The sequence below is a fragment of the Fundulus heteroclitus genome, chromosome 20 (genome assembly GCF_011125445.2).
Source record: "Fundulus heteroclitus isolate FHET01 chromosome 20, MU-UCD_Fhet_4.1, whole genome shotgun sequence".
Lineage (NCBI taxonomy): Eukaryota > Metazoa > Chordata > Actinopteri > Cyprinodontiformes > Fundulidae > Fundulus > Fundulus heteroclitus.
Genome location: NC_046380.1, coordinates 36,583,646 through 36,611,501, shown reverse-complemented (window position 1 = coordinate 36,611,501; position 27,856 = coordinate 36,583,646). Strand labels below are relative to the sequence as shown.

At 40.6% G+C, this 27,856-nt stretch overlaps 1 protein-coding gene across 1 annotated transcript in view; it reads right to left on the bottom strand.

The window, feature by feature from the left end:
• The window catches only part of cdh4 (cadherin 4, type 1, R-cadherin (retinal)), a 370,809-nt gene that overhangs the window by 244,888 nt on the left and 98,065 nt on the right, over nucleotides 1-27,856 (bottom strand). Inside the window, exon 3 of the mRNA XM_012862220.3 lies at nucleotides 1,608-1,631. Coding sequence (XP_012717674.2) covers nucleotides 1,608-1,631 — 24 coding nt within the window. The remainder of the gene's footprint in view (nucleotides 1-1,607; nucleotides 1,632-27,856) is intronic.

Sequence of the window (27,856 nt, the reverse complement as noted above, 5' to 3'; positions counted from 1 at the left end):
TGGAGTTAATGAAGTAAAGTACATTTTCAATAATATTCTGATTTACTGTGATGCACCTAAAGTGATTTGATACAGAGTCCAGTTTAAGTAACATCTGCGTGATCATAATTATCAAGCTACAGCTAAAATAAACATAAGACGTATGACCCCACAACATGTAAACATCCCTGGCAAATAAATCAAAATCATTTGACAGAGTTTGCACAGAGCTGCTGTTTGTGGCTTACTGGCTTGCTAGCTTTAATCCCCGATTACATGAAATAAAGGTTGTTCATGAGACTCCAAACCAAGATCATGATTCTAATTGAAGTCTGAAGTCCACATCTAGTTCTTGAGCGTGTGGCTCGGACCTAAGTCTGAGACCAGAGTCACTACATCTAATGTGTGCAGCATTGAAGCTACAGGAGAGGCCAAAATAAACACCATCAATTAAAACAAATCTTGGTGTTTTGCGGTTTCTTCTTCCCTTTCTTCTCGCTCAACTCCTGGCTGGATCGGAAAAGGAAAAAAAAAAAAAAGAACCTGGACACTGTTGCTAGCATAGCAATGAAATATTGATCACACAGCCTCACAGAGCTGCGTAGCATCACCCCCTCCACCAGCAAGCAGCGGATACCTCAGCTGCACACGCACACATAAAAACCCGTCAAGGGCCTAATCTAAACTGTTGCTTTACACTCCTGTTCCCCACTGCCTCTTTCATGTTCCACAGACCAGGCTCACAGCATCTGGACATTTATCTCCTCCACCAACCGATGCGGTTGCATCAGCATGAAGCGGCAGTGATTACCTCAAACCATCACCAGTCATGGCAAGTTCAGCCAGATACCTTTTTGTCTTCACTTCATCTGGACAATGTGATGAAGACACGTACAAAAGGTGTGTCAACAGAAAACAAAGCATTGGGAGAGAATGAGCGCCTGGTCCAGATACCTGGACAATGCACAATGGCACAGGCCCGCATTCAAATTAAAGAGACAAAGGCAACACGGCAGATGGACATTCCGGTTCCACTGTCTGAAAAGGGGAATTAAATGTATCAGTAAGCTCAGGAAGTCAGCGAGGACAGCACTACAGGCAGGACGCATATTCAAAACAAGAGCCACAGTAGAGGGGGGAAGCCATCTACCCTTTCATTTAGTCTACGCTGAGATGGGTTCCATTAAAGTTGCAAAGAGTCAAAGAAAAAAAAAAAACTATACTCCCTCCTGGCTTGTTATTGAGCACTATTGGAGTCAAAAGGGGGTAAATTGATTAAGTAGGTCGAAGCGAAAAGCATGCAGCGAAAATATGCAAAACTCGAATTCTGATTGGCCACATGGGTGTGTGGATGCTGCTTTCATAATTGCCTTCACTTGATACTTCTCCCCTCATTTTCAACATTTGCTGTGACATTCAATGTGATTGATAGGAAAACAGCTTCCTGGTGAGGCAAATAGTGTTTGTGGCTCGGCGGCACCCCCCACCCGTCCACCCACCCACCCCCACTGAGACTGTATCTGAGAGCGGTTCATTCCACATCAGTGCAAACAGCCACTACGACGTCGCTGGCGGAGTCCACGAACAGATGGCTCTGAATCAAGTGAGTGAGCGGCGACGCTACTTACCACGCTCGCTGGACAGGGTGGTATCTGTCACAAAGATAGGGTGGGGGTGGGGGTGGGGGTAAAAGAGACAGAGCGTGATGATTAGAACATAATAGGTTTCAGGAAAAGTGACGCTGCAATATTAAACACACAGGTAAACAAGAGGACCCAGCAGATCAATTTCTGGGGATTAATGGAAAGTCACAAACGGGTAGCAGGGCAGTGAAACAAACAAAACATAAAGCCGCTATGGAGGAAACGTTGCTGTCACATCCATGTAGTCTCCCACATTTGTCTCTGCGTATTATCAAGGCAGCACCATTTAAATAGGATGCAGTCTGTTTCTCCCTTATTTTTTTGTATGATCGCCTCCGGCAGCAGAATTCATCTTTATCTTCAAACACTTGATGCGATGTCTGTATAGCTCTTATTTTTTGTCAATGAAACTTGAGAGAATTGTGTGTTGCTCATGTAACAGCTTCCAGTTTCTTGCAGTCGTGTTCACAGCCCTTATACTTTTTCACATTGTGTAATTTCCTTTTCACTTTGCGCCACTGTGTTTTGGCCTGCCTTTGTGTTGGGTCTATCAGGTACAATCCCAATGAACTACTTTGAAGCTTATGGTTGTAATGTGACAAGATAAGAAAATGTTCAATGGGTGTGGATACTTTCATAAGATACAGCAAGTGAGCAAGGTAGCTACCACTGTGGCTTGATTTTGTAAATGTTTGTTAAAATTTTAACACATAAGGCTTTGAGAACACGTTGTACTGACCCCGATTCTAAAACCACACATTTTTACTGCAAAATTATTATTAGAAGGAGGGAAATGGTTTCTAGCCATGGCTTGCCATGGATTCTCATTGGTTAACTCTAAATCCAAACCAGAATCAGAATGAGCTTTATTGCCAAGTAGTATTTTACCCGTACGATCAATATGCTTAAGTGTTAAGTTGCCATATATCGACAAATGTACAGTTAACATAAGTGGAAACATATAATTTGGAATAAACTACACAAGTGCAAGTTGTATGAGAACAATAGAAGAACAGACAACTATTTGCAGAGGAAGAACAATATGGTAGATATTTACATGTGCATCATTCCGGGCTTGTGCTGTGCAGACATATTGCAACTCAATGGTATATGTAGATACACACCTTCTAAAGGGGGCAGCAATGACCCGTTAGCTTTACTTAAGATGGCGCTATGGTGGGTGGAGTTCTGTCAGCAGTGATGAAAGTTTGCTGAAAGCCAAAATGTCTCCAACTGAGAGCAGTACAAGCTCTTTTCTGATTAATTTGCCTAATAAATTTGAGTACTTTGGGCCACTCGCACAGTTTTACTTTCATCCCCAGATGGTCAATCAACCAAATCACAAAAAGATGACCTAGTGACATCACTGAAAACATTACAGGCTCTGCCCTCTTGTAACAGGATGAAGTCCATTTTATGACATTCATCCTATTAAACATGTACTGTACAAAACAGGGCTGCTTCAAAATGGAAACGTATCGTTCATATCCAGGACAGAACTTGATGTTTCACAATAACTGCTTAATTTCCTCACATTTAGACCCACAAAGAAAATCATTTTTCAGATACTCTAACATTTTGTAGCAAGATATGAAACAGTGTGATAGTTACTTAAAATTGTTATTGAAACAGTAAGTAGGGGTTTGAGCCCTCAAAATAAAACTGAAAGTTAGGGTTAGTGATTTGTTCTTGCTGCAAGAAGGAATGGAAACTTATGATGAATTTTGGCAATTGCATTATAATCAACATTATATCACGTCAACCAACCTTCTCTGAGAATGTTGCATGCTGACTTCTCTTAGAAGAAGTTTCATTTTAGCTGAAAACAATGTAAAAGTTGAAAGGATGCTATAGATTACTAAGTACATAGTGGAGTCATGTTGAAAATGTCTGCTTAATTATTAAAGCTTCCATTTATCAAGCATACTCTATTGAATTGATCGCTTCTATTTACTGAATACATTTCATTAATCCCTGTCCAACATTCTCTTGCTGTTTTCTTATTCTTTCATTGATCAGAGCAGTGGCAAAGCTAACTTCTGTGATCTATTATATGCATAGAGGCCAATGATTTGTAAATTTTTCTCTGCCATCTTGCCTTCTAACTAAACCTACATCTGAAGAATACCTTTCTGTTTGCTAAGGTTCAAAGTTTTTGACAAAATTGCAGCACTTTCTAAACAATAGTTTTGCTTGCAAACGGTCCGCTGTCTATTCCCCTTCCTCATGTTTAAAGGCAACCCAGTCCATCCCAGCAGAACTTAGCTTCGCACATGTTCAATTATTCATCTCCCTCTGTCAAGAATTCAGCCGTCCTAGCGATTGCCAGTATCCTCAACACATTGGCAGGCAGGCTCATATTTGGCATATGGTGCAGAGCAGGACTGCTCATCCCTCCCTCCTCACTTGGCCTCCTAGTACTTACGAGGGGAACGCTAACACAAGCCAGCAAGCCTGTGTACAGCCATCAATACGAGTAAAAACCCTGCTCACCCCCTCGCTGAGTCGCTGGGCAACTGCCCACAACCCCTTTGCAACAGGTTTCTAGGTATTCAGCAGGCATAACTGTGCTGCACATAAAAAGTGCAGGGAAGAACAGCTACAGACAACAACTCTACAGAGAAAATACAAAAAAATGTCATAGTGTATTCTATGCATTTGCTCAGTTCCATCAACACAAGCATTCTCTTCTCAAGCTAAAAAGCAGGTTTGTTGGAGTGGATATAAACAAAAAAAAATCACATCTCTATTTTTATACGGAAATATTCCACATTTGTATCTCAGTGCTTTGTATATTTTGGAGTACATAATAACAGTAATACACAGTCCCAAGCAGAATACCTGTTTACTTCAGCCTTGTTCTCAAAACATTTCCCGGATATGCTCGCAGGTTATAGTATAGCCTCACTTGTCAGGCCAAAACCTAATATAGAACCTGAATGCTTTAGTTCATAGTTGAAGATTGCACCAGAGATGCACACAGACTGACCAGATTAAAATAAAGTTCTAATTATCCAAGCTTTCAACCTTTGTGTATAATCCAACAAACAACCTTTTGGAACTCTCATAAAGGTTCTGCATTTTCTAGGATGTAACACAAAGACGTTGTTGTTTTAGAACTGTAAGTGAGAAAATTTAATTTCTGCAGCACCTTCTACAGATGTAATGCACAGAGTGATTCACAAAGAGAAGATACATTCACATTAAAACGTGGTTAAATTAAATAATGAGTAAAAAGATCAGAAAATATATCGGGCTCGATTAGAAATGTCTTCAGCTGCTCTTTAAATGAGTCCGGCATGTTAAGACAGTCTGTGAAGAACCTTCCCCTCAACTTTTATATCTGGATCTTGGGATGGAATAAATTTTGATTTAAATACGTGAGGGCTCGAGTTCCACTATTGACTCATTTAGCAGTATAGTAAGGAATCAGCCACTGAAAGGTAAAATCTCAATAAATACAATGTATTCTAAAATAAACTCATCACAAGTGCAGGGATGTTAAAATAGGAGTAATGTGAGCTCTTGTATTTATTCCGGTTATGAGTCTTGCTGCAGACCTTGGCTCAGAAAAATGTAAATATTGTTCTTATTATTTCCTATAATTTGCAATTAAATTCCTTTATGTGCTTTCATTGCTTGTGTTTTCATCATGTAAAACACGTTAAAATGTCTTGATGCAGAAATGTGCTACACATATACACTTGCCTTTCCTATAATTTCACTTTGAAAAATAAATCCGAATCAGATTTCATGAAAGAATCAGCCAATCAGCTTGAGTGATTGCTTGTTAAAGGTGAGGCGGCTTAAAGGTATAGTGGACAATCTTTCTGGAAATGTAGGTGAGAAATTTAAGTGAGAGTCCTGTTAATGACATAATTATTTGACTCAGGTGTGTTGAAGCACAGACATATGTAAAGCTTGCAGGACGGTGAACCTCTAGGACTGGAGCAGAAAACCCTGGCTTAGGATCTCGGTCAGCTTGGGGCTTCACAGGCTGCTAAATTCATCCAACTGGCCAAATACAGTATTGTTTGCATGTACAGTTTTGCTGCGTGCCAATTGAAATATAACTGCCTACAATATTGCAGCATTCGTATTGCACATATTTATACTGCAATGGTTATTGCAATATGAAATGCTGTGCAACTGTTCTTTGCTGTGATATTGTGAGTCTTCTGTGTTTTTTCCCGAATGTTGCTCACAGGCGCAGGAAGCGGAGTTCTTGTGGGACTGTCTGGTGAGAGAGGAGTAACCAAAATAAAGAAAAGCTGCAAAGATATGTTGAGTAACTGAGTCACACTTGAATCCATTTTTATAATCTCAAATGTGGTTTTTCATAATCTCAGAGAGCCATCAAGTGGTTTCCAAGAAGGCAATAATAAGAGAACAGAGTTTTATCACGTCGAGCTAAATCAATGCGGAGATGATTCTGGAGAGTTGCATGGTACCGTTTCCCAAATGGTAGGATTCCTGCACCAAGCATAGCAAAAAAGTGGATCGATAAACTTTTTTATTGCAGGACCACAGCAAATGTTTGGCTATCACGGTGACAGTAACACTTAACTGTGTTATGTTTGCCCTCCACTAAATTAATTTTGATTCTTAACCAGTGCTCTGCGTCCTTGTCCGGATCAAATTTATCTAGGTTTCACTCAAATCAGTCTCACAAATTCAACTTGTTTTTTTTTTTATTTTATTAAAGGAGAGCGCTGCAGTGAAACGCATTAGTCAAAACAAGCAATGACTCAGACTCCCACTTTAACAACCTTATCCAAATGCTCACAATTAGTCATACTATTAGAGAACTTTTTTTTTAATTAAACAAAGTCAAATTATTTTATGTGCTTTCAGGAAAGGGCATTTCCCAGAAAAGGTTAGCTTTCCTACACAAAGCATTTGCCATACATCAGTTACACCTGTTCAGTGGCTTGTTAACAGCAAATCAGGAATTCAAATGCCAGCAACATCGAGACTTGGTGAAGATACTTTGTTGAAGTTCAAGCTAAACATGAGAATAAGGAATAAAAGGGGATTTAAGAACCTTTGAATGTAACATGGTTGTTGGTGCCATATAGGCTGGTAGTTCAGAAACTGTTCATCCAGAGGGACTTTCATGCACAACTATCTCAGATTTACAAAGATTAAAAAAAAACATCTAGTAGGAGCTACCATGTGTGAATGAAAATACCTTGTCAAAAGGCAGAAGTCATAGGAGAATAGGCAGCCTAGTTTGAGATGATAAAAAGGCAACAGTAGCTCAAAGAAAACCTATTACAACGATAGAATGTGAAATACAATTTCTGAATGCACCATATTTTAAACCTTAATGCAGAAGACCACACCGGTTGCCATTCCAGTCTGCTAGGAACATGAAACTGGGGACAAAATTCACACAGGTTCACAAAAATTGGGCAACAACATATTGGAAAACGGTGCCTGATCCAGTGACTCTCAATTTAAGCTGCATTATTCAGATGGTATGGTCAGAATATGGTGCAAACCTCATGAGTCTATCATGCCTTGTATCGATGGCTAGGCAGACGATAGTTCTTCAATGGGGTGGGAGTACAATCTTAAAACAGTCTGAGAACCTTGGTACCAGCTGAGCATGCTCCTACAGCCTAACTGAGCATTTTCACTGACCACGTTCTTCCCATCATCCTCACAGCGTACCTGTCTTCTGATGACTACCTCCAGCAGGATAATGCACAGTTTCACAAAGCTGAAATCTTGAAATTGAAAGTAAGTTCACTGTACACCAATGGCCTCCACAGTCATCAGATCTCAGTTCAGTGGAGCAGTTTCTGGCACGTGCGGGAGATTCGCACAAGGGATATGCAGCTGAGAAATCTCCAGAAACTGCATAATGCTATCATGTCAAAATCTCTGTGCATAGATTCAAGAAGGCAAGAGAAACATTTATCAAAGAATGATGTCACTTCTCAAAGCAAAATGCAGTCCAACTCAGCACTACCAAGGAGCATCTAACAAAGTGAGCTGTGAGTGTAGATGGACTGAGTACACTAAATTAAGTTTGTTTCTTAGGGTTCTAAAATATTAGAAATGGCATCTTGGTGAAGATTCTCGGTCAGCCAGGGCATGGCAGTCCTAAATGCTAGCAGAGTGAGCAACCAGACTTCTCTTGTTTCTTGAAAAATGTCATAACAGTCACATTAAAAAGGCAGATAAGCTCACTAATTGGGCTGTTGGGGTCATATGAGTCACTCTCCCAAAGCTCCATTCGGTTCAAAGGTTGGAACATTGTCACTTGGCAATCTGAAAATGCGGTTTCCCACGCTGACAGGAAGTCAAAAATGCTCATAACACGCAAACACAATGCTAGCTCACACACATACACAGAAACGGGAACACGTGTGGATTGATACGAGTACGCCAGCTTGCGTGCAGATGTGTCCTTACGCTAAATCTTCTAGTTGCCCCCGTGATGACTAATAACCGGAGAGCAATTTCGGCTAATAAATAATACATTTAAGAGTCTAATCAAATTGAACAAATGAGTATGTCTAGAAAACTATTAATCAAAGACCAAACGTGTATTTACAAATACAACACTGACACAAACAATCAATTATTCATAAAGTGAATACTGGGTAAGTGGGCTCCTTCCCGGGTGAAATGCTGCCATAATTGGAGTGGGACTACTGGAGTGAGGGCGGGCTTGTGTGCGTGCATGTGTGTGTGTGTGTGTGTGTGTGTGTGTGTGTGTGTGTGTGTGTGTAGGTGCCTGTGTGTTGCCTTCACCAACGCTTCCCCCATGTACCCAAGTTCCCCCGAACACGACAAGAGCAGGCAGCGACGGCTCATTACTGACTAATGAGTTGTCTGATTAGTGCTGAATATAAAAGCCTTATTGTCAAGCATTGTATGTTTATTCTGATTAATTATTATACTGAAGTGACTGAATAGACGGCGCAGCGACGTACAACATTAACATTTTGCAGCGGAGGAGCTCTTGCGGAAGAAATAATTGTATATTCACATTTGTGTATAGCCTCTGTTCAAAGAGATCATGTTGTTGACTAACGGGCACGTATAATTATACGGCATTTGGTGCATGGCAAAAGGCAAGTCAACCTTTCAGACGTTTACCCGCGGATGCTGATGCCCACTTAATGACCAACAGCTTCTCCGCAGACAGGTGGCGGAGGGGGGGTTCATCGTCGCTGGTGCTCATTTGCAATTCTTTTCCCAGCATTTGTTCAAGACATAACGAGGAAAGTCTCACTAATAAACCAACATGGATTTCACAGAAGGTCTGCATTGAGAGGCATTCTTCATCTACGTCTACATCTGATTGTTGGAGCCTCAGCGGTTTGTAAAAGAACACTAGTGAGGAAACAGAATCATGAAGACCAAGACATCAAACAAGTTAGGAACGACGCTGTGGAGTTGTTTAAAATAGAGTTACAACGCCAGTCTCAGGCAGTATCATTTATTTCAGTTAGGGATTTAAAAGTTAACACTGATAATGAGATATATGTAGCATGCTTCAAATGGCCAGGTTGCCTACCCTGCATCGGACATTAACACTGTGGAAGAGATGTGCTTCCGGTAACTGTGGTATTCTGCATACTACATCCATAATTACGTGGCACTGACAACAATGCACATGCTCATATCAACAGCTGGCTCCAAGTTTCCAGTCAACCAGTAACTAATATTTGGACAGTGGGGGGGAGAGTTAAGCACTTTAAGAAAACCCCTGTAGACACCGTCTGAAACTGAAAACCTCTCAACTCTCCAGTGGCTTAAGTTGAAATCCAAACCACCCTGTTGTGAAACAACATCAACGGCCACCGACGGACTCTGCTGCCAAACAACAAAAAATAATTTCCCACCACTGTTCCTGTAAATATGACTAATACCTTGAGTCCAGATGGAAATAAGAAGTGCAAACTTATTGTTGAAGGTGTATGAGGTGTGGAGCAGCAGCTGCATAAACACGTTTGCTCTGAAATAAGTCATTGCTCCCCTTTGGCCGCATGTTGAGAGCGTATTCCAGAGCAACATATTAGGAGAGTGTTTGTGGACCTCTGGTGTTTGTGATTTAAAGAGGAAAATGCTTTCAGAGCTTTGGCGACCACGTTTATTTCTCCCTCGTGATATTCGGCATGCTGGCAACGCTTGCGCGTTTTTCGTGCGGGGGTGATTTATGACGGGAGCTGGTGCGCTGAGAGATACAGAACTTGTTCCTCTCTTGACTGCCATCATGACACTAGGAGGGTTCGGCTACTGTGGAAGCGCCATTTCTCCGCTCAGCCTCAGTTTAGAACTAAACATTCAACACGGTTTGCTTGTCTGCTGTCAAGAAACGCATTGCCCCGCCTATGCAGACTCTGAAACAACTTCAACAAACATTGCACGAAAATAAATGTAGTTGAAGGAGACAGTTTCGTCTTGAATCCATGTTTTATGGAGCCAGTGGTCAATTGAAAGCAGAGAAGACTGCAAAAATGTTATCGATGGAATAGAAAATGAGTTGTGTTTGTCAATAGGTCCAATTCTCTATCCCATAAATTGCTTTTATTTTTCAGTCTCCCATCCCTGATGCATGAACAAAATGGACTAGTATCCTTAGACAGGCAACTGGATCACTTGGCTCGTCTCTCTGTGTACATGTTAAATCAAACCCCATGAATAACTTTAGGGGACTGCTGCCTCAGACCTCCCAAACTGTCGATAGACTGTAGGCCTAATCACCAAGGGCTTCTATTCTTCAGAGTAAAAGATTATGTATGTGCTCTGTGCTCGGCGCAGCAGCCACTCTGAAGATGTATTGACGAAAACCTGAGCGTGGAACTTTGTGATTTATGGTGCTTTGACTTATGGCCGCTGTTACAGACAAGTGCAAAATCTGGGCGAGATTTCAGCCCGGGAGAGCACAGAGAAAATATTCACACATCACGGACAACCACTGTGTCTATAAATCAACTTCAAAAGTCATACATCGAGATTAGGAGGTTAGAGGGATTTTTTTTTTTTCTCCAGAGATGCCAACTGTCAATGCTTGCTGCAAGTCTCTGTTGGACATGAGTAATGCAGGAGTGGGGGTAAAACATTTACAGTACTGAAGGTCAACTATCTGTAGCTGAATCCTAATGCAGAAGCGTGGCTTTACTTGACATGTGTTGCAGCTGGAGAATAGACAAATACTGAATTAAACAACTAATTTTTGTTGTATTCTTCAGTCCTTACACATCGGTGGTGGATGTCAGACTATGCTGCAAGCTTGACTGTTCACTTACAGTGCCTTGTAAAATATTGAAACCCCTTTGGACTTTTCCACAAATTTTATTTTATAAAGATTTTTTTTAGGAAAGACAACCATGAAGTCCTGTATACTAGTGAAGTGAAAGGAATATGTACTTGGTTGGTTTTCGATCAAAATCTGCTTTTTAAGGGACTGAGGTTTTTGAAAATTTGTTTTTTACAAAATAGATTAAGCTGATCTCAGCTGGATTTAGGTCTAAACTTTCCCACAGCCATTCTAACAAATGGATATGCTTCAATTTAAACCATTCCACTGTAGCCCTGGCGGTATGATTAGGGTTTTTGTTTTGCTGGAAGACAAACCTTTTTTCCAGGATTGCCCTGCCATTCTCCATGGTACTGGCTGATGGTGGTTTCTATTATCTATTATTTCTATTATTCACAACACCATTGGTGTACAGGTTTCATAGCAGACTCGGGGCTTTGTTATCTGGATATAAAGACATTAGCCCATCATTCCATTAGTACATTTGACATTTGTAGGAGTCAAAAACAAAAACTCAGCGGCCCCTTACTTGGCTGGTGTACATGCTGCATTTGTACCTGTAGTAATAAATAATTTATCCTGCTATCTGAAGGCATGGCAATAATCAGGAGACAACAGCGGATATGCTGTTTACAGAGATCAGCTCTAAACTGAACCCAAACATCCATCGTCAAGCACAGTGCGTAACATACGTCGTAGCTTAATCAGCTCGACCAACAGCACCATCTTGTCCAGTCGGCCATGCGTCCTCGCTTCCACTTCAAACTGTCCACAATTACCCATATATAATCTAAGTCTATCTTCTTGTATTCTAAATATGAGGGGGCACCAATATGTAACACAAACTGACATAATGCTAGTGGGAAAAAGTGATTGGACACCTAGAACACATCGCACTTTCTTTTACACCCATGAGGTTGTTCTGAGATGAACAAAGATGCAAGCAAGGTGCCAGCAAATAGTCACTGCGCTCAAAAACAGAACTGCTTGATTTCCTTGACGCGTTCGTCACTTTGCTTTGGTTCGCTTTGTAGGTTTGATATGTGGGTTTGTAGTCCTGAAAAAAAAAAGATTCTGATTATTTGACAACCAGTGTCAAAATGAATTAGACACGACACCTGTGTTTTTATTTCCTTCAAAGATCAAGATCAGGATGAAGTAGATGCCCTTGTCAATCTAACACCTCAGATCAATTCCACCGTGCAGAGCGTCAGTGGTCCTGAGCCCTGAATATTAAACAGACCCAGCTTCTATGAAAGTGCTGTAACATTCACACGTCTAACAACGAAACACTTTCCCTGAAAGATTATGCATTTAATGGGGTGACTCAACCTTAATGTTAATGCCGTGTAGGTAGCAGCTGATTAATTGCTGCAGCCCAGAGGGTGGTTTCATTTAACTATGTAAACATTTCACGTGTTAGGACATTTGACATTTATGGCTAAACACTGCCCCACTTCTTCTTTTTTTTCCCCAATACCCAAAAAAAGACAAATACAGGCTTTCCCAGCATTTATAACCAGTGTCAGGTCCTCTGTGAATGCAGCAGTCCTATATGAATGGAGAAGTGGAAGCGGAAGGATGTGTGTGTGTGCATGGCAGCTTTTTATCGGTGGTGGTGTTCGGTGGTGGTGGGGTTGGGGGGGCTTATGTCCCTGCTGTGACGAACTGGTGCTGACACAGCCAGATGTTTAGTTAAAATGCAGATCTCCAGAGTGGGAAGGAGGGAGGAGCTGACATGCGCTTCAGGGCTTTAAGCAGCCAACTGCTTCCCTGCAGCCACCGTCTATCTCCGCAGGAGCCGCGCGCGTCTGCCGCATCCCGTGTGACTCGCATTCAGTTGAGTGTTCATATTAATATGCACAGGTGTGTTTTTTTTGTGTGCGGAAGCAATCATCTGGCAATTTAAAATACATTTAGGAATAGTCAGTGACATATGTGAACGCATACCACTGTGGCTGTGCGTGTGAGGACTACTTCATTAAACATATGTCTGAACGGAGGAATCTCGTCGCAGTTTGCTCTTCAACTGCGCCAGAACAGACTGCTCAAGCAAAAAAATCTCTCTCTCTCTCTCTCTCTCTCTCTCTCTCTCTCTTTCTCTCTCTCTCTCTCTCACACACACACACACACGAACAATGATGCACACACTGCTGACTCAATGCTTCCATGTACCATCTGATGCTGCCGCTTAGCAGAGAGCAACATCCCAGTCGCAAAGAACCTGTAAACCTTCAATGCCATGCTGAAGATATTATTGCCCCATGAACTTTTTCCTTATTGTCACATTACGACCACGACCATGTACGTACTTATTTGATATTTTACTGCTAGATAGAGCAGTGCACGAATGGCTAATAGAAGAAAACATATACATGGTTTTCAAAATGTTTTGTCAATAACAACTGAAAAGGTTGGCGAGCATTTGTATTCAGCGGCCCTGAGTCAATAGTTCTGCTCCAATCACAGCTGCAAGTATTTTGGGTGTATGTCTCCAACAGCTTTGCACATCTAAGATGACAATGTATTGCCTATTATTGCGTGTTAAAAGAAGCTGAAACTCTGTCAAATTAAATGAGGAGTGCCTGAGAACATATATTTTTTTTAAGAATCCCCCAATTCTTAACTGATTTAAGGCCTGGACCATCAACTGGACCATTTATGCTTTGATCCAAACCATTTAATTGTGTCACCGGCTGGTTGTTACAAGTCCTTAAACTCTCAAAAGTCTAAAACATTGTTGTGGTATCTAACAGATTCTCTCCTAGAATTGATCTTTATTTAGCTCCATTCAACCTCTCATCAATTCTGATCTACTTTCCTGACCTTCTGGAAGAATAATCCCCACAGCATAATGCTCCAGTCTCCATGTTTCTTTATTGGGCTGGCGTGTTCAGGCAGGTTGATGTGCAGTGTTAGATTTCCTGCACAAAGCGTTTTGAATGGATTATGGATTTATCTAAACAGCGTCTTTTCTTTCCTGTTTGCTGTCTTACCTACTGTATATGTATTATGGCAAACAGCAAACAAAACCTTGTATAAATGTATTTCAACAAAGGCTTTCTCCTTACCCCTTCTCCCTAAAAGCCATGTATTCTCATACCTTGGTTGTGGATCCATGCAACTTCTCAAAAGTAAGTGCCCTTGTGAATGCTTTTTTGATTCATGCTCTCCTTTCCTTTCAGGGTAGGTGCACAGCATGTCTTCTTAGGTTTATCTTGTTAAGTCTGTAAAATACCAATATCTTGGAATGTTGTTTTGTAGCCTAACCCTACTTTAAATCTCTACACAACTTTTAATATCTACTCTTTTTCTTGGTCTTTGTGATACCTTTTGATGCCTTTTGATAATTTGTACTCTCCAACAAACCAGTCAAGCTAGGCAATTTGGTTAGACAGGGATTTTTTTTATTTATCTAAATCTTATTAACTCAGAGGTATTCAAGTTAAGGTGATTGAATTCAAATTTGTGCCACAAATATTAGACTTTTAGTGAATTTTGAAAATCATTATCCTTTTTCTTTAACTTTACAACTACGTGTTGGTCTATAACAGAACCATTGCAGCTTGTGGTCTGCAATGTGAAATTATAAAAGGTAAGGCTGAAGAACACAGCTGCATTAGGGGAATAACATTTTGTAAAGCCTGTCCGCTTTAAGAGTAACCCTATAATCTTTTTCATTATTGTCATCCTGTTGGTTCTTTGGAGCCGTCCATGGTTAGGAATGAGGAAGGACTGACTTCAATGGCATCAATCATGGTTTAAAGTGGAATGCAAGTGAGGGTGGAGAGGTCTCCATTTGAGGAGTGATGTGCAAAGACAACATGCCCTCTTTCCCTTAATTTAACCATGCCACTGAAACTAATCTCTTTTCCAATAGTTAAATAAATGTCTGTCATTAAGGCCGGTGGAGAATGAACGAGGGCTGGAGAAGATCAAGAGTCAGGTAGGCAACGGAGGACAGAGGATCTTTAGTTACGCCCTGCAGATTCAGAGGCTGGGAGCGAGATGATGAGGGTGAAAGGCAGGTGGATACGCCCAGGAGCAGCTTCTCTCTGCTTCTGTTCTCTGGAGTCACAAGTCGTGCATAATAGAGAAAATTTGAGAAAAGGAGAACGAGCAAAAAATAGATTCCACGCTGTTATGATTAAAGATGAGGTGCACCTAGATCTCTGCGGCAGCCAAGCAGTCTCTTTTCATTTGCTCCGTGTCAGCTTATCACCTCCCCTCCCCCTTAACTCATCTCCCTGCAAACCCATTTAATCATTAAGGCAGCAAAGAGCACTGCTGTCTGTTCACCGAGTAACAGAAGCCACCCTTCATTTCCCCCCAGCTTCTAATGACAAGCAACAGCTAAAGGGTACTGTGAAGTATCTCACACCCACCTGGGACTCATCCCGGCAGTTATATCTGTCCAGCGCCCGACTGTAAGGAAGTGGCTTAAGGCTCCTATCAATCCCTTCTGTGTCTATTTGATGATCCCCAAATGGGAATACTTCACTGCAAGTCTTAGCTAACCTGTCCTGCTATTTTAACAATCTCCCCTGGGTCTGTTAGAGCTCTATTATGTGTCTGCTGGAAGAGACATTATGAAGTGCATGTCGAAACGTAGAAAGTGTTTTGTCTAAGCCACTTGCACTGTGGCTTTGTTACAGCTAGCTCGGCTCTGCTAGTCTGGTTAAAATATGGAAAGAAAAAAGCTAATTGCAAAAAACATGAAGCATAACAATGAGCAGCGAGAACAGGTGAGGTTTAAGCTAGACTTGTGTCTGACAAGTGTCTTTGATCTTGACACAGGAGGACAAAGTGCGTGAGCTGGTTACTGGATGGAGGTCTGTAAGTGGACATGGCATTTCAGTAGCTGTTTGGAGAAGTTCAAAGTCTTTATACTGCACTGAAATGTCTTTTCTTTCTCCTCCTGAAGCTTTGATTTACAGGCTGCTGTTGGCCAACAAAGGACACAGAGCACTCAGACTGACCCTGGGAGCTTATTTTCGTCCTGAAGACATCAAAATACCATGACGGACCCCCGGGGTTCGCTATAGCCCGCTGTCTAACTGGCCCTCTGAGACGTCTTCTGATAGATTCGGAGAGAGAGTTCTGTCAGGTGGAGGGACAGAAATGAGGGAGACCCAATATTTTAAAGCAATCTTATTTGGAGTTGGGAATGCAGGATCACACAAACAACACTTCAAGCTAGTCCACTGATGCTACAAAACTGTCAAAGTTTCCCCAAGTCTCAGTTTCTAGCATTTCTGGCAAAGTACCTTAATGAATTATTGTACAAAGCAAGATACTGATTATTTATTCAACCAATCTAGAACATACACTTAATTGTCAAAAGTATTGAGACGTTTACCTTTACCCTATCCATTCTTAAAGCTGGTGTAGGGAGTTTTGAGAATACCGTGGACTTAGCCTGAAGACTTGAACAAGCACACCTTATAGGTCTCTCCATCAACAGCTTCTCCCCCACAGCAGAGCCTGCTGTGCTGTTCTAATGTTTACCTGTCTTTGTTTTCTGACCAGGTGCCACTCAAGGAATTCGGAGTAGGCAGGTTGTTTCTCTGCCATTTCTCCACACAGCTTGAGCTTGAATAACGGTAGCGCTGTGTGGGGAAGGGGATGTGAGCGGTGTGAACACAAGAATGACTGACACTGCTAACAACCAATGAGAGCCGCACATTCCCACTGGCTCTGATTGGTTGTTTCCGTCCGGGAGCAGTGTATTTCTGCAAATGTCAAAATAGCTTGTCAGAGTCATAAAGGATGTTATTTTGTGCACTAAAGCACAACTAAGTCTGAAGTGAAAAAAAAACTACTTTTTCCTAGTGTAAAGCATACAATTGTCAGAAATGGTCTTCATGTAACGCAGTGTTAGGAGTTCCTTTAAATGGAACTAAGCAGCAAAGCCCAAACTTCAACCTTAGAACCACCAAATTTTACACATGACAATATTCAGTCAGGCTAGTATGTTTTTCAATCACTCCCCAAATCCAGATTAATCCATAATATATCTAATCAATTCAGAGGATCTATCTAAACTGCTCTAAAGTCCTGTCTCTACATCAATTCACCTGATGCTCTGCAATGTTGAACGGTTTGGAAACCAGTAGAAAACTATTATATGAAGCTCAGTGTGTACTGATCATGAGCAAATCCAAAAGGTTCTATGGCCATGGACTCTGCTGTGTGTTAGCAACTTCTTCACACTATGGGCCTCTTTATGCGCTGTTTCCCGCTCTGTGATTTTATGTGGCCTGCCATGAAATGGTTGCGTTTCTGTTGTTCCTAATTGCTTTCACTTTAGCATACCGATAACAGTTGATTGTGGAGGGTTTAGGAGTGGTGAAGTTTCATGAATGAACTTACTGCACAGGTGGCTTCCTATCACGGTACAGCACTTGAATTCACTTAGCTCCTAAAAGTGGTCAATTCTTTCACAGTGTTTATAAAAGCGGTCTGTATTCATAGGTGCCTCATTATTTTTACTCCTCTAGCCATGGAAATGACTGGAGCACCTGAATTTATTCAACTGGAAGCGTATTGAAGGAGAAATTAATACTTCATATCATTATATCCCATAACCTTTATGTAACGTTACTTACTGACCCAACATTTATGTGAACATAAGCAGCCAGAGTGAAAAATCTTAATGTATCAAAGTAAAAATTGAAGACTGTTCATTTGATAAGCATGTCAATGGAGCTACATTTATGACAAGAGAAGAAATTTAACATTATTGCTTAATTAAATAAATAAGTATTTGAAATATGAGTTAGAGATTGTTGACCAAAACAACCATGTGGACATTTTTTGTAGCTGCAGTATCTCACCAAAGTAAGTACGCCTCAAACATTTTTGTAGATATTTTACTACATCTTTTCATGGGACAACAATGAAGATATGACACTTTGACACAATGTAAGGTGGTCAGTGGACCGCTTGTATAACAGCGTAAACTTGCTGTCCCCTCAAAATATCTCTACACAAAGCCAATTAACTGCTGGCAGCAAAAGTGAGCATAGTATAGTGAATATATCCAAATTGTTTTAGCCATTTTCCCTCCCCAGCATCAGGTGACTTCTCCATGTTATGAAGTCTTAGTGTGAATGTGGAGCGGGAGTGCTGAATTAGGTGTTGTTGCTCTCACACTCTCCCATTCTGATCACTGGAAGTTCAACATGGTCCATCATTGCAAATAACTGCCTGAGCATCTGAAAAAGGAGTTGTTACTCCACATAAAGATGACTTAGGTTATAAAATGATTGTCAACACTCTGAGCGTCAACACGGTGGCCAAGACCATACGGAACAGATTCTTGGAAAAGGCCCTGCCATAACTGACCAAAGTTGAGTTCACATGTTCAGCGTCACTTCCAGAGGTTTTCTGTTGTACTACCAACATTGCTGCAGAGGTTGAAAGGATGGTGGGTCAGCCTGTCAACGCTCAGACCATACATCACACACTGTATCAAATTGGTCTGCATGGCTATCCACCCAGGAGGAAGACTATTTCAAAGATTATGTGCAGGAGAGCCCACAACTATGTGCTAAGACAAGTAGACTACTGGATTACTGGAACCCTCTACTGCGGTCTGATGGGACCAAGATAAACCAAATAGGTTTATCTGGTGTGTTTATCAAGTGTGTGTGGAGGCAACCAGGTGATGAGTACAAGGATACGTGTGTCTTGCCTACAGTTAACCATGGTGGTGGAATGTCATGGCTTGGAGCTGCAGAGGAGCTGCCAGCTATGAGGAGCAATAGTTCACTGAAGGAACCATGAATGCCATCATGTACTATAGCATACTGAATCAGAAACTGGGACGTAGGGCAGCATTTCAACATGATAATGACTCCAAACACCCCTCCACGACAACCACTGCCTTGCTAAAGAGACTGAGGCTAAAGGTGTTGGACTGGCAAAGCAATGTCTCCAGACCTAAACCCTACTGTGCATCTGTTGGTCATCCCCAAACAGAAGGTGGAGGAAAACAAGGTCTCTAACGTTCACCAGCTCCGTAATGTCACCATGGAGGAGTGGAAGAGGATTCCAGTGGCAACCCCAAAAGCTCTAGTGAACTCCAGGCCCAAGAGACTTAAGGCAGTGCAGGGAAAATAATGGTGGCCACACAAAATATTGACACTTTGGGGACAATTTGGACATTTTCCCTTCGGGCTGAATTTAATGTTGTTGGCAGAAGTACATACATTAATAGCTATGTGTTTAGTTATTTTGAGAGGACATCAAATTTACACCGTTATAAAAGCTATGCACTGACTATTCTACATTGTATCATGATGTCACATTTGTAGCGTTGAGCCATGAAAATATCTAATAAAATATTAACAGAAATGTCTAAGTTATTAATTGGAAGCTCTCTAGAATGATTTTAAGATTTTTATCGGCAAACAATATTTTCAGATAATTTCTGATATTGAAGATATTGGTTAAATATTGTACTTTTATTACTTATTTACATGTAATCAAATAATTAAAACAGGTCAAAACTGCTAAGACCTGTGAAGACCTCTGCACTAATATGTTTCAAGAGGCTTCAGATTAAGTTGGGTGTTTATTCATCTGAAAAAGCGCTCTGGTTATGGTTCAACAGTGACTCTCAGCAAGCAAGCAAACGTGAGAGTGCGGGTCACGTATGAGGTGATGAGTTTTGTTCTGGAAACTGAGACACAGAGAAGGTCAAACAGAGCTCTTAGACTGGTTGTATAAATGCACTAAGTGGACAGAGAACACATTTTCCTCTTGTGAGAGACTGAGGTAACACTTTGAACCATTTGCCTTTTAGCACTTTCTGTCGCTTGCCAGTATGTTTCAATTGTGTCTAGCTGTCTCAGTGAAAGTGTGTGCGCACATTGCACCTTTACAAATTTCTGCAGTTATGGAGGTGTTTCCCAGCATAGATCGAAGGGTAAAGCTCAGCATGCTGAGCTAAAATACAGTTCAGAATGATGGCAAATTCACACCAGAACTGGGATTTTGGCCAGATTAACATGGGAATGAATACTCAAAGAGAAAATAAAAAAATATATATATGTAAACTTCAGCTTCTTTTTAACAGAGCACCCCACATGTGCTTATTTATGAGTCTCTTAACAGAGCAGAGATAGAAAAAAGCGATGAGGGAACAAGACCTCACTCTCAGGAGGCATAACTGCTTTTGATAGGCTCATTTTTTCTGAAGTAGCTGCTGGGCTTTAAAAAAGTCAATATGTCTGGCAACAAAGTTGTTAGATTGGCAGCATCAACGTGAACACAAGAATGTTCAAGTTAAAAGTGTGGAGCAGGTCAGGTGTAAAAAAAACAAAACAAAACAAAAAAAAACATGAAAAGGAAAACCAGTATTACAAATCTCAGAATTAAACTTTCAAGTTTAGCAACAGAATTGTCCATTTTTCCTTTTCTCAGTCCCCTTGACAGTGCTCCTTCTGTTTTCCATTTGCTCCCTGTGACTCACTTGTGTTCCTTGTGCGTAGAGTTTGCACTTTTATGACACAATAATGGACTTGAACAACAAATACAATAAAAACACATTGCAATCATGCCTATTAAATCCCATGGGGAGCAGATGTTTCAGTTTTTTGTGTAATGCTGTCATTTGTCTACATAACCTCGGCAAGATTAGCTTTTCAATAAAAGCACCCTCTGTAAAGCAAATGCTACTTTTCCCTATTATGGGTGGCGGGATAGCAGTAAAATTCTATCATCGCCCCAATTCAGTCTCTTATAGTACCAATAAACTGCAATTTGATCTATTCTGGTATAACAGCAAAAGCAGTGAAAAAAAAACATTTCACCAGAAGCACAGATTATGTGGCTAAACTCCAGCAAAATAGCTGTATGCATTTTGATGCCAAAAGCCCATAATTTACTGGACGTTTTACTTTAAACATTGTGCACATCATTTATTTAGTCAAACCTCACGTTCCGTAACGTTGCAATCTCAAACCACCATGACTTGTCTCATCTAAATAATGCCTTTCTTGTATGCTGCCATTTACCTCTAGTATCAGCAGGGTCTCTCTCTTGTGAAGTAAAGGGAAGCTTTTATTTTTGAGCCATCAATACACATGTTTGAAGCCGGAGACCTTGGATGCGTATATCGGAGTGCTTTACAGAGGTCAAAGTGAAGTCTTCCTTGCAAAGCACTTTCTAGTTGCTATATCAGTTTAAGTAATGATTTTGAGTCTGTTTTAAAGGTTTTTGTTTGACATCCAGTGTCTATGTATGAGGCTTTTATTCTGAAGGAATTAAGGAATTAGTTTCTCATTTACCCTGCTGTTGATGACAGAACTGACTTCAAAAGACTGCTGCTCACGTGCCCAGCCAACAACGTTAGGTTGCAAACGCTTTGCAGAAGCCTCCAATAGTTTGAGACTTTTTGGTGGCAGCATTGTGAATACTGAAAACTGAATAAGATACAAAAAAAATTGTATGCACTGGGAGAATATTCCACTTGGAAAACTGGTAGTGGCTAATGAAGCTAAAGTTAGCATCTGCTTTGAAGAATCCTTTTGGCACAAACCTAGAGGGCTACTTTTCAGTTTTTAATCTGTCTGGACAGAATTTGATCATTTTCTGTTCAAATTCTATTTCACTTTGGACTCTTTAAAACTTAACTACTTAATAAGTTGTGCAGCAGTTTGAGATTTATGAAATCTTTCTTCTATTTGTGAAAAAAGGAAAACTTGTTTGGCACCGGGATCATTTTAGAACTAGTATAAAGCATAAAAAGTGAAACAAAGGCACTAGTAAAATCTTAAAGAGAATATTATACACTAATTATAGTTTTTGAAAAGCTTGATATAGATGTACACCCCTACTCTATACCAAACGAAAAAAATCTATAACTAACATTTGTCATCTCCAATGTTTTTCTTTTCTCTTCAGGCATACATTTCAGACAGAGCAGACTAAAACAAAATGCAAATAAACCAACTTTATTCACCCTTTAAAGTTTGAGTCAAGCCAACTTTAATCATCACTTTCTGCAAACCAGCCGTGCTGTTTAGCCGGGGTCATTGATGCTCTGTAGATTGCAGGCTGGTCGTACACGCACAGGCATTTATGCACCGTTCCAGGACAAACTGAGGCGGGCAAACAAGTCGTCCAACCCATCTAATAACAGGGGGGCTTATCAGCTGCGTCTGCCTCCTCTAATTTTCATCAGATTTGACAAGCCCATTAAATGAATCTGGGAACAAAAATAAATATGTTTGTGTTGAGCTAACGTGACAGGCAGTGTTCACACCTCCCAGGATCGGAGGGAAGAAACTAATTTTAATTAAAAGCGCGGCTTCTGTGCGCAGCATGCTGGGCATCACAAGCAGGACTTTTGCCTCGGGCGCTGAAACTTTACAAGAGAGCCACAGAGTCGAGTGCAATCCGAGACACAATAGCATAGAGGGTGTGAATTATCATGGTCACACGCAACCTGGAGAAGATCATAGTAGATTTATTTAGTTACTGTTGATATAGTTTCAAACTATATTCACTGTCCTAGCCCTTATTTACATAACTACAACAGAATAAAAAAACAGCTAAGTTAGAACTTAAGCTATGTTCGCACTGCAGGTCTTGATGCTCAATTCTCATTTTTTTGCTGAAATCTGATTTTTTTTAGGTGGCCGTTCATACTACTGTTAAATACGACCGGTATCATGCTGCTGTCTGATCGGTTCAAGACCGCAAAGCGACCAGATAACAGAAGAAGATGTCACAGAGTAGCATACCGTTTACGAAAATAATGGTGAATGTAATTGTTTCAATAAAGTTGCAATAAAGTTTTGTTTAAAAAAGAAAGAAACTTGAAAAAAAAAAGAAAAACATGACATCACTCCTTGTTATTGGCAATGGGAGCCAACAATATTAAGCATCATAGCAAGATGAAGTAAGATAAGAAGAAAGCAGCACAGCTATTAACAGTAGTCTTATGAAAATGACGGATGTGGGTTGTATATGGGCAAAAAGATTGGATTTGGGTCGCAATTCACAGCAGTGTCAACACAGCCCTAGACTTTGTGAAAATACGTGTCGGTAGCATAAATGCATTTTCTTATGGTTGTCAAAAAAAACTATTTTTTTGTTGTTGTTTTTTTGCTAAAACCTATGCTTTTTTATACTGCTGCACTTTCCTAAATCTTACAGTATGTTAGCCCAAGCTAGTATTATGAGAACCAGAGGCCAGATTGAAGCCAGACTGAGCAGCCCTTGGAATCCTCAGTGGACCATGGAGGACAATGCAGCTTCAGCAAAGACACTGTCAGCACTCAGGTCCACTGACAGCCAACACCTATTCTTTTCTGAGGATGACATCTTTAGCAGCGGACATTGTCATTCACTGGAAAAACACAGAGAGCCCGCCGGGCTGTCAGCAGTGTTAAAAAAAATATGTTTCCATGACAACAGCTGTCTCCAAACTCTCCAGTCATTCCTGTCACAGAGAATGACACGAGCTGGCTATCGTTCCCTTTTTTTAACTACTTTTCTTCTTCTTGCATCGACTTTGACTCATTTACTTCCTGCTGAGCTGTCTTGTGTGATTACTGCTCCAAACATCCTTTTAAGTTTTTGTTTTTTTTCTCTTCTCAGTTATTTTTCTTACCTTTGATACCGATATGGCCCAGACTTAAACAACTGGGTCAGAAACACAACTGAGACTAAAATGCATTTACCTCGGGAGTTAAATGTCTTTTTCCAAAAGGCATCAAAGACGTTTGGCCCTCTTTTATTACTGCCGAATACGTCCCGTGGTTCTGATATTGTTTTCTTTTCTTTTTTTTCTGAAAAACTTCTGTCAAATGTAGCTTAAACAAGGATTAAAGGCATATTCATATGCACTAACTTTGATGCTGGTCTTTACGAACAAACCACTGGTATGTTTTGCCAATAAATTTAAATAGTTTTGAAACTATTTTTTTTTTTTTTCTTTTGGATCCACTTTTGTGTTGGTAATTCTGTTATTGAATTGATTGTCTTTACATCTTCCAGTAAGATAAGTGCAAGTACAGTAAAGAGGTTTGTTTTGATAGCTAATCGTATGTAGTAAGGTGTATTTCTAAGTTAACTGCTGTTTAGTTTACCCAGTTATGTTTTTGTATTTGGGAATCCCAAACGTATGGACTTGCCCAGCTTTGCAGGGTTTGTTGTGCTTCTATACCCATAATCAGAAGCTTAATTTGTGGCTTCAGCACGTGCGTCCACCCAAAGTGTGCAGGATTATTCCTGCAATCAGTGGATTATTTTCCATCGGATACCATCAATGAGAGATGAAGAAAACCACTGAAGGCCTGTTAATGTTTTTACAGGATTAACAACACTGCTGAGCAGAGAAGGTATGATTGAGGTTTAAGAAAGAGTAATGCAGGCCACTGTTCTTTTATGATTTGTAATAATTCACTAATTAATGACACCCTGATCTACATTTGAATGTATCCTCTTCCTAAAGCAGAAAATATTCACATAATAAAGATAAATACACAAGCAATGTGCCCTGAGACATATTAAAGCAGGGGGAAATGTCGGGTGGCGGCGTGTGGCGTAGCAGTAGAACAGTTGCTGCATAAACAAAGGCTATTCCCGATGCAGCTGTCCAGGGTTTGATTCCTGACCTTGGGAACCTGCTTACATGTCCTCCCCTATTATCTCTTTGCCAGTTTACCGGCTGAATACTGGAAGTAGCACCACAAAATAAAATAAAATCAAAACTGTGACAAAAAGAATGATTATTCTGAATTTATTCTGTTCATGACATTGGATGAAGCTAGTATATGCTAGTATATGTAATCAAAGTCCAGTTCTTCACGTTGTCCTCCCAATGTTTGAAAGATGAAGGTGAAGCTAAGATTACATTAATCTATTTAAAGTAGAAAAGTTTAAATTTCTGCATGTTTTAATTTATATTTGACTTGACAGAGACTGCAAATTATTTACACAAAGCATAATGGTTTAAAAGAATAATTTAGATGCCTTGACATCGATAATCAACCCATTTCAAGATAGGAGTTTACTAAATGTTAAATGCTATGTACTTGCATAGCGCTTTCTCAAGTCGGATGACCCCAAAGCGCTTTACGCTACATTCAATCATTCACTCATTCACACCCTGACGGTGGTGAGCTGTTAGTAGCATCAGCTGCCCTGGGGCAGACTGACAGAGGCGATGCTGCCATACATCACCACCAGCGGGCCTTCTGACCATCGCCAGATCACTAAACATTCTAGCTCTGTTTGCAAGTCAGATTTACCGTCACAATTACAAAAGCATTATAGTAGAGGCTCCTGTCGAGAGAAAGTCTATTGCTGTCATGATAAAAAAGGACAGGAACATCATTGGTGTGAAAATGGAATGGGGCACCATTACAATACTAATGCAGACCATAGTGTTTCATATTAGTGCACTTAAAGCCACTGAGGTGATCTCGATGATGGATCAGGCTGTGATTCAGTACCAGCAAATGTCTATTCTTAGATGACTCTGATCGGGGTTGTGGACAAAACGTCCTGATAGGGACTACGCTGTTGAATATTTAAGATACTGTATTTTTAAAAAATGTTTTCCTTTATGCATCAAGGTTTAAATGCAAAGTCCAAACCCCACCTTCTCAATTCTCATTCAAAAAAGAAGACAAAAAAAATACAAACAAATTCAAAAGCTGGTCCCAGCTCTCTGCTTGGAAATAATTCTGGCCTTTGAGCATATTTTGTAATGACCCTTCTGCTCCGGACTATGGATCCTTGAGAGCCTATAAGAATATTTTTATTGTTCTCTGTTTGCCGGGGCTGCCTCCAATTCACTAAAGATATGAAGATGAAATATATCATCTGATAAGTAAAAGATGTGAAAGACATCAGGAAGAAGGAGGCAAGGTTGAGGTGAAGAGGGTTCTTGGGCAAATATTCAGTTATTTTTTCCCCATCTTTATTTGCCCTGCCTTGAGTAAATGTCAGGCTACGCTGGGAACTGGCAGTAACAGCTCATTATAAAAGTCTGAAACTGAAATATCTCGCCCCTTCTTTGCCAAGATGCAGCAGAAGAAAATATATTAAATAAGCCGAGCCTGATATCCATACAGTGCCATAAGCGCAAAGGCTACAGTTGCATTTAAAAAAAAAAAATGCTTTAATAGTCCACATGGGCACTAGCAAAACAGAGGCTGATGCCCCGTACCAAACGTGCAATTACAGTCACTTTGTGTCTTGTACGATAAAATGAATCATTACCACTGCAGCATGAAAGAACATAATCTGGCCCGCTCCCAGCTATTCCCCAATGGGGTCCTGATTTGTGATCGCATCTGAAGATAGACTGTGCATTCAATCAACAACACAGCTTTCAGCTCTCAGGCCACCCTGCTGAAACGCTTGAGGGATACATGAGATCAATAAAGATAAATTAATTAACATGCTGCCAGAAGGGAATTCTGCAGGGGTTACTATAGAAACTCAAAAGTGCACGGCAGGCCATATGTTGCAAAAAAAAAGAAAGAAGAAAAAAAAAAGAATACGGAGAGTAATATCTGCACCATGACAAACAGGGTCCCAGAGAGGTCCAGGAGTTGCCTGTGGCAAGTCATGATCATTTGCTGCACCAATGACATTTAAAAATACCCACCGGTTTGATGCAGAGGAGCAGCTGCTTCCGCGAGAGACGTTCTGCAGCTTGCAAACTGCAGCCACTCAAGCAAAAAAATAAAAAGAAAAGCAAAAAATAAAAAATAAAAAGAAAGAATAGTAATTATGCCAGTTAGCCAGGATGAGTTTGTTTCTAAGTAATGTGAGCGCAACACAACACATTTATAATATGAAGCCAATTAAAACAGTAAGTGAATTGAAAAGAGGGTAGGAAAGAGCACTTATGTGAAGACAGCATATACAACATTTACAGTGCCTTGAAAATATCCAATAAACCTTTTCAACTTTGGAATACTCTGTCATGTTACCGCCGCAAGAGACTTTTTTTTTTTTGGGAAGGACCAACAAGAAATGAGGCACAATTGTGAAGTGGAAAGAAAATAATGCAGGGCTTTTGAACAGTGTTTCACAAAGAAATACCTGAAAACGGTGGCCTGTGTTTCAGTTCAAGCCCCATGAGTCACTAGTGCATAAAACCCCCTTTTGTTTCAAATACAGCAGCAAGGATTGACTTGTGTCTCTACCAACTTTTGACATCTATAGAGTGACGCCAGGCTCATATTGAATATGGTGCGGGTTACGGTCCTGATCCAGTTGTGGTTTTCTGCAAACCCCGACTCACACTGCTCCTAGGGAAACAGCCACGGCTTTGGCTGCCGAGCCAGAAAAGAAGTTCATGTGGTCCTTACTGTTGCTATTCCTCATAAATGATTAAAAAACAGCCATGATTTGAAATTGTTTTAGGACAAAACACATTATCCGTGCGCTTAAATATCCTATGTCATCCTTCAAAAGCTCCTCTGTTTCCTTGTGTCTGTGTGTTGCCGTTTTGTTTACACTAGTCAGGCTGGTAAGTTGGTGCAGTGATTTTATTCTGAAGTTCACCGGGACTTTATCCTGTCTAGCGCCCGACGTTTCCTGTTTAGCTGGTGAAATTCAGGAGCTTGATCCGGGGGAACGCTGCGGCATCCGGTCAAACTTCCTACTTGTGGAACTTTTCCCAGTGCCACACGGCCTCGGTAACCGGACTTTCAAACGCATGCAAATGATGCGAGTTGACACGTTGTTTTTTTTTTTATTATCTGGGTTCCTTGCGGTGCCACAACTGGAACTGGACTGCATTCAATTTAATGATTCTGTACTGTTATCTGACAAACATCTGAAGCCTTCATAGATCACTTGGATTTATATTGAGATTGAATCACAAACTGCTGGAGTCTGTTTATTAATTAAGTGACTTCTAAAGGTAATGGGTTGATTTTTTTTTTTTCATTAAGGGGGTAAATGTGATGGAATACAA